This window comes from Physella acuta, unplaced genomic scaffold (genome assembly GCF_028476545.2).
Source record: "Physella acuta isolate Inbredline_101_S28 unplaced genomic scaffold, ASM2847654v3 ptg000325l, whole genome shotgun sequence".
Taxonomy (NCBI): Eukaryota; Metazoa; Mollusca; class Gastropoda; family Physidae; genus Physella; species Physella acuta.
In genome coordinates, this window is record NW_026731844.1 from 491,079 (window position 1) to 505,333 (window position 14,255).

The 14,255-nt window shown below is 34.6% G+C and overlaps 1 protein-coding gene across 4 annotated transcripts in view; it reads left to right on the forward strand.

The window, feature by feature from the left end:
- Nucleotides 1-14,255, forward strand: part of LOC131940672 (uncharacterized) — a 101,620-nt gene that overhangs the window by 25,726 nt on the left and 61,639 nt on the right. For 3 of the 4 annotated variants that reach the window (XM_059299400.1, XM_059299401.1, XM_059299402.1), the window contains 27 exons: nt 155-606; nt 920-1,061; nt 1,275-1,503; nt 1,634-1,865; nt 2,357-2,495; nt 2,756-3,049; nt 3,241-3,419; nt 3,708-3,858; nt 4,207-4,628; nt 5,044-5,194; nt 5,314-5,768; nt 6,091-6,229; nt 6,615-6,843; nt 7,072-7,300; nt 7,631-7,769; nt 7,873-8,166; nt 8,367-8,545; nt 8,764-8,899; nt 9,141-9,562; nt 9,649-9,799; nt 10,223-10,608; nt 10,907-11,048; nt 11,518-11,746; nt 12,262-12,490; nt 12,672-12,810; nt 13,190-13,483; nt 13,888-14,075. In XM_059299400.1, the coding sequence (XP_059155383.1) occupies nt 155-606; nt 920-1,061; nt 1,275-1,503; nt 1,634-1,865; nt 2,357-2,495; nt 2,756-3,049; nt 3,241-3,419; nt 3,708-3,858; nt 4,207-4,628; nt 5,044-5,194; nt 5,314-5,768; nt 6,091-6,229; nt 6,615-6,843; nt 7,072-7,300; nt 7,631-7,769; nt 7,873-8,166; nt 8,367-8,545; nt 8,764-8,899; nt 9,141-9,562; nt 9,649-9,799; nt 10,223-10,608; nt 10,907-11,048; nt 11,518-11,746; nt 12,262-12,490; nt 12,672-12,810; nt 13,190-13,483; nt 13,888-14,075 (6,371 nt within the window). The remainder of the gene's footprint in view (nt 1-154; nt 607-919; nt 1,062-1,274; nt 1,504-1,633; nt 1,866-2,356; nt 2,496-2,755; nt 3,050-3,240; nt 3,420-3,707; nt 3,859-4,206; nt 4,629-5,043; nt 5,195-5,313; nt 5,769-6,090; nt 6,230-6,614; nt 6,844-7,071; nt 7,301-7,630; nt 7,770-7,872; nt 8,167-8,366; nt 8,546-8,763; nt 8,900-9,140; nt 9,563-9,648; nt 9,800-10,222; nt 10,609-10,906; nt 11,049-11,517; nt 11,747-12,261; nt 12,491-12,671; nt 12,811-13,189; nt 13,484-13,887; nt 14,076-14,255) is intronic. The other variant, XM_059299403.1, reaches the window with a different exon arrangement.

Consider the following 14,255-nt stretch of genomic DNA (forward strand, 5'->3'; position numbering starts at 1 on the left):
TTGTGTATATAGTAGTGTAAAAAAAAAATTCATATAAATGTTTTCACTACTTTGTAGGCAATTTATTTTGTAACAAAATGTTTGTAAGCTACAACATATTGTGTAATGTTTTGTAAACATTATGTTATAAAATATGATGCTGTTGTTCCCCCAGTGTATCAGATACAAACTCCTACATACAAGTGGACTTCCTGGCACCATACGAGATATCAGGTGTGACCACACAAGGCAGTGCTGACCAGCCATCTTGGGTCACCAAGTACACAGTGCACTACAGCGTTGATGGCATCAACTACCAACCTCTCCTGGACAAGTCTGACAACCCAGCTGTCCTAACTGGCAACTCTGACCAGTTCACGCCAGTCGCAAACTTCTTCACACCAGTCATTGCCCAGTTTGTGCAGATCCGACCAATTGAATCACACAATTCTGTTGCCTTGAGATTCAACCTGTTTGGGTGCAACACACCAGTGCCCTCACCATCAACATCAACACCAAGACCAACTACCGCAGCACCACACATTGGTCAGTTCACTACAGCAACACCAAGTGCTGGCCAGCATGTAAGCACAGAGGCTCCCCCTACACCATTTTTAGTCAAACCTGGTGAGTTGAGCACAAAATTTGAATCATTCAAACTGCACTTTTTTTCTGTCTTTTTGGTCTGTCTATTTTTATTTAACGATTTTCTATAAAACCCACGATATAGGTAAAATGTTTATTTAAATTTTTTCTATAGAGTCCATGATATAGAATTTTTTTTTACTAAACAATTTACTATAGAGCCCTTGGTATAGAAAAAAAGTAACAATTTTTCATAGAATCCATGGTATAGAAATTTTTTTAACAATCTTCAATAGAGCCCTTAGTATAGAAAAAATTTCTTCCATGTATTATCATTTTAAAAAATGTATTTCAGATCTCCTGTGTAACGTTCCAATGAATGTTGATAGGCCATCAATGGTTCTCAACTCTCAGCTGACCTCATCAAGTTTTGCTAGCATCTACACTACAGCTGCACAAGGAAGACTTGACAATAAACTTTCTTCTTGGATACCAGCGTAAGTGACTTCAGTCTCACAAAGATTATAATAATGGAATTTCAATGAGCCCTACGTGATTTGAGTCTCACACAGATGGGAATATTGGAATTTTAATTAGCTTAATTTTTTTTAGATTTTCATTTGGACCATAATTTTATTTGATATCAGAAAAATTTTAAAAATTTTAAAATTGTAAAGTTCAGAGTTAATGGACTTTTGTGCTTCTATCAGCGTGGCAGACAAGTCACAATGGCACCAGGTTGACTTCCTGGCACCCCAGAATTTGTCAGGCATCCAGACACAGGGCAGTCCAGATTTGGAAAAATGGGTGTCTTCTTTTACTGTAAGCACGAGCATGGATGGATACACTTTCTACCCCATTCGTGGAGATGATGGCAAAGTTACAATTTTTAATGGAAACACAGACAAAGATTCTATAAAGCTGAACTACTTCCCACATGTATGTTACTTTTTAAATGCTTTTTTTTTTTATAAGGGCTGTTTTCTATAATCCTAATCTCTGTTTTTTAAGTAATAAAATGTTTTTTTAATAATTGGATTGCCACAATGGTTTATTACTTTTGTTGTAGATGGTAGTCGCCAGATACATGAGAGTGGAGCCAGTCACATGGGCACCAAATGGCCCAGGATTGAGGCTAAACTACATCGGCTGCTTCTTTACATCAGCACCCACTCCCCGGCCCACAGTTCCATTCTCCATACCACCTGTAATAGGAGAACCGACACTTGCTCCAACTACAGCCATACCTACTATCTCACCACCAACTGGAACAGCTACATCAATCTCAACACTGGAACCAGGTACAACTTTTTACATTAACAATTCAACTAGGTACAACATTTAACAATAACAATTGAACTAGGTACAACATTGTACAATAACTTTTGAACCAGGTACAACATTTTACATTAACAATTGAACTAGGTACAACATTTTACAATAACAATTGAACTAGGTACAACATTTTACAATAACAATTTAACTAGGTACAACATTTTACATTAACAATTCAACTAGGTATGTCATTTTACAATAACAATTGAACTAGGAACATCATTTTACAATAACAATTGAACCAGGTTTTTAAAATGTTTCCTCTAGTTAGATGAAGTAGGCAGAACGTTACGAGTAACTCGCTAAATTTTGCATGTCATATACTGTAGTGTAGACTGGACTATACAGTCTAATACTATCAAGTCCTAACAACTATAATTTGTTCACATAGAATTACATTGGCTAATTCTATCAAGTCCTAACTACTATAATTTGTTAACATTTGTGTGTACTGTAGTTTGTGGACTCAACATGGGACTACAAAATGAGAGAATTGTCCTAGACAGTCAGCTGACGTCATCCAGCTCCAAAGATGGGCACTCACCCGCACTAGCAAGGCTAACAAATGGCCAGTATCAAGGCTCTTGGGTACCTGGGTAAATATTTTTCTTTTAACTAAATCAATTGGTGACAAAATCAATTTATCTTTAAATTACCATACAATTTTTTTAAATTACCAGCTCGATTTAAATTAAATAAGGTAAGTGTTAAACTTTTTATATTGACTGTCATTTATAACAACATACACTTGTAAATTGTACAAAAATGTATATCTTTAAGTTATTTATGAGACTATTTAAGGAAATTAATGGATAAATATTAATGCAACTTTGTTTTACTCTGTGTTAAATTTCAGAACCGAAGATGAAGCTCCATTTATTCAAGTTGATTTTAGAGAATTGAAGTACCTGTCTGGTGTAGTGACACAGGGTGAAGGTCGTGAGGAGAAATGGGTCACACAATATGAAGTCTACACTAGTGTAGATGGTGTGGACTTTATCCCCTACTCAGACAAACAAGATGGTGTTGCCAAACTGTTCACAGCCAACACTGACACCAACACCCCTGTGACGAATTATTTTGTTCAAAATATTTTTGCTCGTTACATTAGGATTGTACCAAAAAGTAGTCACCGAGGATTTGCACTGAGGTAGTTATTTCTTTAATTTCAATAAATCTGATAGAAAAGTTTTAGATTTGATTAATACATTATTTTCAGATGAGAAAATGTTAAAATTTAAATGTTGATACATTAATTTGGTTGAAAAAATTTTAACATCTTAAAGGAATAATTTGCAATTAAAATGTAATATGTTTAAAAAAATAACTTAAACTTGCCAGGTTTGATGTACTGGGCTGTAACCCAACAGAAGAGAAGCTTGAAGGTTCCACCCGTGTTCCCCTTTTCCCTCCTGTAACCACTACCAGCACCAAAGCACCTTCCACCCCCTCAGGTCAAACAGCACCCCCTACCCTCTCACCACCCACACCAGGGCAAACTGAAATCCCTCCACCCAAAGGTCAGTGATCAAAACTATCCATCTTGTAGTTTGTTCTTGGTAGGAGGCAAATCCAGAAAGAAAACAGGTTGAAATTGGTACTCATAATATTTCAGGAAATCTGTTCCAACATCATTATTAAGAACAAGGAAGAAAAAAACCATCCATCTATTATTGTAATATTTCATTTAATTAATTATAAATATTTGCCATCAAATACTTCAAAGTGTGCTGTAACAGTTCCTGTTTAAGATACAGTTTGTTCCCAAAGCATTTCCCTTTATAACCTGTTTTGTAACTGCCCCACAGTGTGTGTTATCCCCATGGGTGTGAGCAACCACTATCAGGTGTCAAACAACCAACTCACCTCATCCTCAAACTTGGATAGCAACCACACAGCAGCAGACGGCAGGCTCTACAACAGCATCTCTAGCACCTCTGGGGGGTCCTGGATTCCACAGTAAGTTCATTGGCAATTAATTAGATAAAATATTGCTTTTTAACACTTACATGAGTTATGGATTATACAGTATGTTGTTTTGGCAATTTAAATAGATGAAATATTTTTATTTTTAACAATTATGTGGCATCAAAATTATCTGTTCTTAAATAAAGAGGAAAAGTAAAAAGATATCACCAACAGAAATCAAAAATAGAAATGGAAAATTAATATTTTAGTTTTAAAATGTAAAAACAATTAAGATTAAACTTTTGATTTTGTTTTTGAAAAACTGCCATCAAATTTAGTAATTTAAGCATTTAGAAATTAAATTGAATATGATTAATATTTTAATTATTTTTAATATAGAACTGATTCTCAACAATGGATTATGGTAAAATTCCAAGAACCAAAACTCATATCAGGGGTGATCACTCAAGGTAGTCCAGACTCCCCACGCTGGGTAGAAAAGTTTAACATCTACTACAGCACCAATGGGAGAGATTTTATCCCTTACTCAGAGTACCCAGGAGATTCAACACCATACACATTCAGTGCCAATACGGACAGCACAACTCCAATCAGAAACCTTCTCAACCGCAACATCATAGCTCAGTACTTGAAGATTGTCCCAGTTCAAGCTGCCCCCGGTGGCGTTGGTCTCAGATTTGATGCTCTGGGTTGCCAGCCAGAGACTGTCCAGACTGTGTACCTGATACCCACTCCATTGGTCCCTGGATCAACCATGTCTCCCTCCACTGGTCCAACTTTACATCCACCAATAATACTGAGTGAGTTATTTTTTAATGCTGCTTATCTCCCCTACTATTAGTCTTTCAATACTGTGACTTTGTTTAATGTACTAAATTTTCACAGTACTACAATGTAAAGCTATATATTTCTAAATAAAGCACAGGGTTTATTTTTACTGAAACTTTGTCCCTCTAACAATTCTTCAAATTTATTAAAAGTTTTATCACACCTTCAATAATTATCATTAAAAAAATTATTCATTAACCTGGCCGTTAACATACATTCCAAAAGTTTACAAACTCTTTATTACAATATCATACATTTTGCTTTTTGTGATATTTTAAAAACTATTTTTAAAAAAATACTATTTACAAAATAATTGTGTAGTAAAGTTAACAACATTCAGCATCTCTGAAAACTTTTTTCATCTAATGTTTACTTGTTTCCAACCAGCCTGTGACCTCCCTATGGGTATCTCAAATCCTCTTATCATTAATGATAAACAACTGACCGCCTCAAGCTCACTGGATATTTACCACGGACCATCAAGAGGCAGGCTATATATAGAAACAGATGGATCTCAGGCTGGTGGCTGGTCACCAAGGTAACCAAATGTTTTAGCAGAAAAATATTGAAGGAATTGCTTTGGTTATCAGTAGTATTCATTCTAAAACATTTAATGGTTACAATTTATTTTAAAGGCTTATTTTTTTTCTCTTTTAGTGTGTCTGACAAAGCTCCTTACATTCAAGTGGACTTCCTGGCGCCTTACGAAATCTCTGGAGTGACCACACAAGGCAGTGCTGACCAGCCATCTTGGGTCACCAAGTACACTGTGTACTACAGCACAGATGGCGTAACCTTCCAGCCTGTAGTCGACGCCACGGATAATCCAATAATTTTCAACGGCAACACTGACCAGTTCACACCGGTCACTAACCGGTTCCCCACAGTTGTAGCTCAGTATGTGCAGATCCGACCAGTGGAGTCCCACAACTCAGTGGCCTTGAGGTTTAACCTCCAGGGCTGTAGGACTCCCACCCCCATTCCTGGGATCCCCTCCATCTTGCTCCCTCCAACTGTAGCACCAACCATTGGCTTGTTAACTACACCAGCGCCCAGCGCAGGAAGCCATGAAAGTACTGTCTCACCTCCCACACCTTTCATGCCTCCACCAGGTATTTTAGAACTTCTTCTAATTTGTTAGATATGATTTAAAACAATAATAATAGTCATATTACAATGGTTATATCATTTGAAATATTAAAAGCACAATTTTTGGTAGTTTTTTTAAAGGATCTATTTTTACTTAATGGATAAAGTTAAAATAGTAATAATAGTCAAGCATGGTGGTTTCATAATGTTAAAAGAATAGAAAACACTATTTTTATCAAACACCATTCTAATCAATGTAAGCTTGCATGTACTACAAGTATAATAATTGGCTGTTTTTTTTTTTTGGCTTCTTTGATTTTTATGCTTTTTATTTCTGGCCAACAGATACAATATGCAATGTCCCAATGAATGTTGACCAGCCTAATCTGATACCCAATGGTCAGCTTTCTTCATCAAGCAATGCAAGTCCACAAAGCACAGCTGGAGATGGAAGATTGAACAACAAACAATCGTGGATGCCTGAGTATGTTAACAATTGTTTTACTCTGGTAGTCTAAGTTTTTAAATATAGAAATAATTTTAAAAAATTTAAATTTATTTTTAACTTTTCAAGTATGTTCATAACTTTTATGAATATCATAGATTTGTGTGAACTTTTAAGTACAATGTCTACATTCATATATTTGTGTAAACTTTTAAGTACATTATCTACATTCATATATTTGTGTAAACTTTTAAGTACAATATCTACATTCATTTAGCTTTTAAAGCTTTTTTGTTACATTTTTTACTGTTAAGAAAATTATGTTGTTATAATATATTTAATTAATTTGGTAATGTTATTTAAAATATTGTAAAAAAGTAATCACGAAACAATCTAACTAAAATTTTTATCTAACTTTTTTTAGACCTTCTGAGCCACACCCATGGCACCAAGTCAACTTCCTGTCACCCCAGAAACTTTCAGGGGTTCTCACACAAGGCAGCCCAGATGCTGAGAAGTGGGTCTCATCTTTCACTGTTAGCACCAGCCTTGATGGCTATACATTTTATCCATTGCGCGGAGATGATGGGAAAGTTGTGATTTTCTCAGGAAATACTGACAAAGACTCCATCATCAGAAACTATTTCCCACATGTAAGAGAACACTTGATATTTTACAGGAAATTCTTAGTTTTCATTTTTTTAAATCCCTCGAGGTTAAAAAATAATTTAAGATTTCTATACCTCATTACAAAACAAAATACATTTCTTATAACAGATGAACTACATCTTCTGTTGTTTTTTTTTTTAAGTTTAGCACAGTTCAAAATGAAATAAAATTGTTCTGTTTAAAGAACCAGTCACACATTCTGTTTATTTTAGGCTGTTCTAGCCCAGTACATTCGTGTAGAGCCCCTGACATGGTCACCAAATGGAGCTGGTCTTAGACTGAACTACATTGGTTGCTTCCCTTCATCATACCAAACACCCCAGCCTCTGGTACCATTTGAAATACAGCAGCCTCCCATACCCATAGGGGCAACAACTGTGGCTCCAACAACTTTCAGTCCATATGTTACACCCCCTGTTCCACTAACTATTGATGTGCCAGGTATGCACTGAACATTTATTTCAAATATTTTTATACTCTGTTGATCATTATCAAGATAGACATCTACAATTGTTTCATTATAAAGAGCTATTTTAGTTTTAAGTTCTATTCACTAAGCATAAAAAATATGAAAGCACACAATTACTCCATTTTACTTTTTATTTATGAACCATACCATAAATAGAAGTATTTATACAATAATTGTATCATCTATATGGCGTTAAATGATTAAGAATGTTGATATTGTTTTTAGAAGAATACACAATTTGGGCCTTAAGTGTAGAGGTATCATGTTCATACAACATATTACCTTTGATTAATTTATTTCAGTGTGTACAAAAGAGATGGGCTTACAGAACCTGAGGATTGTGCAAGACACTCAAATAACTGCTTCATCACACAAACTGGCACATGGACCAGAACTGGCCAGGCTTTCAGAAAATGAATACCAAGGCTCTTGGATACCACTGTAATTAAAATATTACAATCCTGCTGTATTTATTATGTAATGTGTACACAAATATTTATGGCTATACCACTATTTTATGCCTATTTTTTCTTATAATTTATAGAACAAGTGATGACTCACCATACATCCAAGTGGATTTCAGAGAGCCCAAATTTTTATCTGGTGTTGTAACTCAAGGTGAAGGCCGTGAAGAGAAATGGGTCACAGAATATGAAGTGTATTACAGCATCAATGGTGTTGACTTCATCCCTTACTCTGACAAGCAAGATGGCACAGCAAAACTTTTCAAAGCAAATTTTGACGGGAACTCTCCAGTAACAAACTACTTTGTTGAGAACATTATCGCCCAGTACATCCGCATTGTTCCTGTCAGTAGCCATATGGGTTACGCAATGAGGTACATGTTACATCAATTATATTAATACATTTTTGATAGAGAAAATTTCCCTTCTGTTTGAATTTAATGAATTTAAATGTTTTTATATCTTGTTTTTCCTCATTAACTAAATAAATTTTAAAATTCAATTTTTAAAAAAATTTCTAGTTGTTCTTTTTTAAAAAGTACAATCATGGACCCCATGCATGTATTTTAAATAGATTTGATGTCATGGGCTGCAACCCAAGTAAAGAACAGACTGACATCACAGTTCGCCCTCCTTTGTATCCTCATCCCCCTACAACAACAACTCTAGCTCCAACTCTACCATTTGGGCAGACAACTCCACCAACTCTCTCCCCGCCAACACCAGGAGTGACAGAAATTCCTCCACCATTGGGTAACAGATATGCACTTTCTATATTACTAATATTTAATGTGTTTTGATAAAAATGCGCAGTAATGTTGTGTAAATGTTTTTAATTCACATTTTATTTATAAATTACATATCTATAGGTAAATATTGCACATTATAGTTACATTATATTTTACATAATATTTTACAAAAATTATTTTACAAAATGAATGTATAAATTATATATTAAATACATTTTACAGTGTGCCTGATACCAATGGGTCTAAGCAGCCATTACATAGTGAAAGATGATCAGCTGACATCTTCATCAAACCTAGACAGCACACACACAGCAGCTGATGGCAGACTCTTTAACTCCAATGGATCCTGGATTCCTGGGTAATATTGGGTTAAAGTTGTATCAGAACATTCAAAGTTTACACTTTTTCAAAGAATGTATTGTTAAAAAAGTACACCAGATACAATCTCTATTTCTTTCTCTTTCTCTCTAGGTATTTGAATACATTTACATGTATATATATATATATATATATATATATATATATATATATATATATATATATATATATAATGTATATATTAAAAAATTTAATTTGTATATCTAATTAATTTCCTGTAGTCCTGGTGAGCAACAATGGATTTCTGTAAAATTCCAAGAACCAAAACTCATCTCTGGAGTGGTGACACAAGGCAGCCCAGATTCATCTCGTTGGGTGGAAAAGTTTAATGTCTACTACAGTCTGAATGGTGTGGACTTCACGCCTTACACTGAGAACCCTGGTGACCAGACACCTTACCTGTTCACTGGTAACACAGACAGTACAACACCTGTGAGGAATTTATTCAACCGTGACATCATAGCCCAGTATGTGAAGATTGTTCCAGTCCAGGCATCACCTGCAGGTGTAGGACTCAGGTTTGATGTTATGGGATGTAAACCAGATGAGCCGCCCACTGTAATGCAGACACCCTCACCACCACCACTGGTCACTGGCCCAACTCCATCACCAGGAACTGGTCCAACACTGCCTCCAGCTATAAGTAAGTACATATCAAAATCCTTTTATTGATATAAAACTTTACCTCCATTTCAAAAGAACTCACTATAATTAAACTCTCTGTTTCAGCTTGTGATCTTCCAATGGGAATTTCCAATACTTTGGTTGTTGGAGATAAGCAGCTGACCGCATCAAGTTCACTGGACATCTACCATGGTCCATTTAGAGGCAGACTTGAAATCAACAAAGATGGCTCATATGCAGGTGGATGGTCACCAAGGTAAGTTTTACTTCATTGATTTTGTTTGTTGCTAAATTTTTAAAGTAGAAAATTGTTAACTTTATTCGGTGTTTCAATATTTTTTCTATACTTATATGTTTATATTATCTAAGCAAGTATCTAGTTTGTCATTATCTTTCACCAAATTGAGATTTTGGCCATCAAAAAAACTTTTACATTTACTGTGCTGTTGTGTCCTGCCGTCATTTTATACATTTCATACGAACCCTTAAACTGATTTGTTCATTAATTTCATTTTATAAAAATATAAATTACCTTACATTTTAACAAAATATTTAAAATAGTTCAATTCATCCTATGAAATATTACTGTACTGAATATTTTAGCTAAATATTTCAAAAAATTTAATTCATTATATGAAACATTACAGTACTAAATATTTTAACCCTCTTGTGTCCACAGCTCATCAGACAGGAATCCTTACCTTCAAGTTGACTTCCTGGCACCTTATGAGATAACTGGGGTGGTCACACAAGGCAGTGCTGACCAGTCATCTTGGGTCACCAAGTACACTGTGTACTACAGCACAGATGGCGTAACCTTCCAGCCTGTCCTTGATAAGACAGACAACCCAATGGTCTTCAATGGCAACACTGACCAGCACACACCTGTCAAGCACTTCTTCTCACCTGTTGTGGCCAGGTACATCCAGGTCCGTCCAGTAGAGCAGCACAACTCTGTGGCTTTGAGGTTCAACCTGTTTGGATGCAAGACCCCGTCACCTACCTATGTGCCCCCTACACCAATGCCTGTAACCACACCCTCACCACCATTTGTGCCACTTATAAGTAAGTTTATAGGATTGTTATATTTTACTTTATGATAAACAATGTGTCCATCGAGAAAGTAAGTTTGTAGTATTGCTATTTTTTACTTGTATGATTTACATAATTTGCCCCATATCGGTAGGTTAAAAAAATTCTTTTTTTTTTTGCTTTCGTTTATTTAATCTAAAGCAGAAAGGCCTATAAAACTTTGTATAACAATAGTCTTGAATTATGTAGTCCTCATGTATTAATAAAGGAAGTAAAGAAAATATTTTCATGAGCCACATTAAATTTAAATATACAAATATTTTTTCACCAGATCAAATCTGCAATGTGCCAATGAATGTAGACAAACCATCAATGATACCAAACAGCCAACTTACTTCATCAAGCAGTGCAGGTTCTCTAACTACAGCAGCTGATGGCAGACTTGACAACACACTCTCTTCATGGATTCCTGCGTAAGTCCTTAAACAAAACCATGACCTGTTTTATAAACATACAACAACTGTCGTGTGCAGTTTTGTCACCAGCGAATATAGGGTCCATGTTTATAAAAAGTGAAGTTCCCTTTTGAACCTCATGGTCAATGGGGGCAAATAAAGTACAGTTCACATGTTTGCATGACCTCAGCATGTGAAGGGATAATGGGGTCGGTATCAGCACTCTTCACGTTCCATAATATGTGTTACGTACCCATTAGAAGTGGTGGACATGGTCCTTGTATATTCATTCAGAAAATATATTAGCTACAAATTTTTCTTTATGATTGTTCATCAACTAACAAAAAATCTTTACAACATTCATGTCACTGATATTGTCCCATGACATCAAGTTAACATATTAGAATATTTCACAAATTTAAGATTAAGTTGTTTTTTTAAGTATAAGTATTTTACATTTATTTTACCTTTATTTTTACAACTTTAGAGTGACTGACATTCACCCATGGCATCAAGTGGACTTCAGGTCACCACAGAATCTCTCTGGCGTTCTCACACAAGGCAGTCCTGAGCTGGAGAAATGGGTGTCAGCATATACCATCAGTACCAGCATGGATGGGCTCACATTCTATCCTATCCGTGGAGATGATGGAAATGTTGTCATATACCATGGCAATACGGATAAAGATTCTACAGTCAGAAATTACTTCCCACATGTAAGTTATAATAGGTCAACTCTTTCTTGTGAAATTAATTTTCACATGTAAGGTGTAAAAAACAAACTTTACTCAAAAATTACTTCCTACATGTAAGTTATTATTAGTAAACCCTATCTTCCAAGTTATAATTTTTTAAAATGTATATATAGAATTTATTTCCCTAGTGTAAGTTATAATCAAACATGTAGCCAGAAATTACGTCCCATGTGTAAGTTATAATTAGTAAACTATCTTGTGAATTTAATTTCTAAATGTAAGTTATAATAAACAAAGTATAATCAAATATTACTTCTCTCTTGTACGTTATAATAAAAGAATTTCTATGTTCTAAATTTTATTTTTCTTGTGTGAGTTACAATCAAATATGTTGCAAAAACTTACTTTCCGCATGAAAATAATGATAACTAAAGCTTTGTGTTTTTATTTTAAACAATTTAAAAAATTTTTTTTACATAATATGTTTTTGTTAACGAGGTTTATGCATAATGTGAAACTTTAACTTCTAAAATCAGATGGTTGTGACTCGATTTGTCCGCCTGGAACCAGTGACCTGGTCACCCAATGGCCCAGCCTTGAGACTCAACTACATTGGCTGCTTCTCTGCACTGGTGCCAACACCTCGACCCCCTGTACCTTTCTACATTGACACACCCCCACTGGTGACAGGAGCGTCCACACCAGCCTACACAGCACCAACTCTCTCCCCACCTACAGCTGCAGTTATTGTGACTCTACAGCCTGGTAAATATCTGTTCTCACACATTTACTTTTTGTTATCAGTTAATTATGTTGGGAAACACTTTAGAAAAATATTCCAAATACCATATTTACATGTTCCTAACAGCTTATAAACAAGTCTTTTTGCTATGTTTGACCTGTTTTTTTGCTGTGTAAAACTTACATTGGTCTACACTTTTTTCAGTGTGTAAAACCTACATGGGCCTACAGAATGAAAGAATTGTAGAAGATCACCAGCTGAAGGCCTCATCCAGCAGTTCCTCTCATGGTCCTGAGCTGGGCAGACTTTCAGAGAATGGATACCAGGGTTCCTGGATGCCTGAGTATGTCAAATCCATTCATTATTTAGATTGTAATTTTACATAATAGGTTTAGATGCAAATAGAACTGTTAATTAGTTTATTTCTCTAATACTCAATTTCATAATTTTTTTTTAAATTAACAAAGCCATTAGGGCCTAATCTAAAAATTGTAAACAAAAATTATTTATTTTTGGTTAACAAATTCTTAAGGACATAATATAGGATTAAAATTCTTTAAAATTTTGAATTTGCATACATTTATTTATTTATCAAATTTTATTGTTTAAATTAAATCTAAAAACACTTTTTCTGTAATTCTGAATTAATTTAACTTAAAATTATACTGAAAAAGCTATAGTATGAAAGCAAAACTGACACAGTTAACTTACAATGTTTTTAGCACCAATGACCAGAAACCTTATATAGAAGTAAACTTTAATGAGCTGAAGTACCTGTCAGGTGTTGTGACACAAGGTGAAGGCCGGGAGGAGAAATGGGTCACTGAGTATGAGGTCTACTTGAGTTCTGATGGCCAGAGTTTTTACCCCTACTCAGATAAACAGGATGGCATACCAAAAGTTTTTACAGCTAATACTGATACCAACACTCCTGTAACTAATTTGTTTGTGCAAAACATCATTGCAAAATATATCAGAATAGTTCCAGTTAGTAATCACCAGGGATATGCGTTGAGGTAAAATGTTTAGAATCTTTAGATGAAATGTTTTTTATTATCTTTTACAAACATTTTTTATATTTTGTTAATGTTGGCCTTATTATACAGTTACTCAAATTATCTCAAAAATGTGTGTTTGTTTAAACTTTCTTTTTTTTACATTTATTTTTTATTTTTCTACTTTTAAAATAATTTTTTTGTGCGTTTTTATACATTTTTTATCATTGAACTTTTTTTTAATTACTCATTCAATTTGATATTTAAAATATCTATATTGCTAGGTTTTATTAAATTTTTAATACTGTTAAACATTTTTTTGTTGTTATATGTTTTGTTTTTTTTTAATTTGAATGCTCCAAATTTATTGTTTTAACTTTTTATTTTGCTGTGTGTATAACCTCCCTGTGATTTTGATGTGCCAGGTTGGATATTTTGGGCTGCAACCCATCTCAGGAGAATCCTGTACTCACAACACGTGTGACACTTTTCCCAACTGTTCCAACCACACAGAAGACTAGCACTCAAGCCCCAACCTTAGCCCCTGGTCAAACCGCTGGTCCAACACTCTCACCACCCACACCTGGTCATACTGAGATTCCTCCACCTCAAGGTATTCACAAAATAGTTGATTACCATATTGACAATTTTTCTGACTATAATGATATTTTCTTTTGTGATTCAACATTAACTGGTGCTTTTTTTTTGCAGTATTACACATTGTTTGTTGCTTGATATTGCATTATACATATTTTATGCTGACTGTGTTTTAAGATTATACATTTCCAATTTT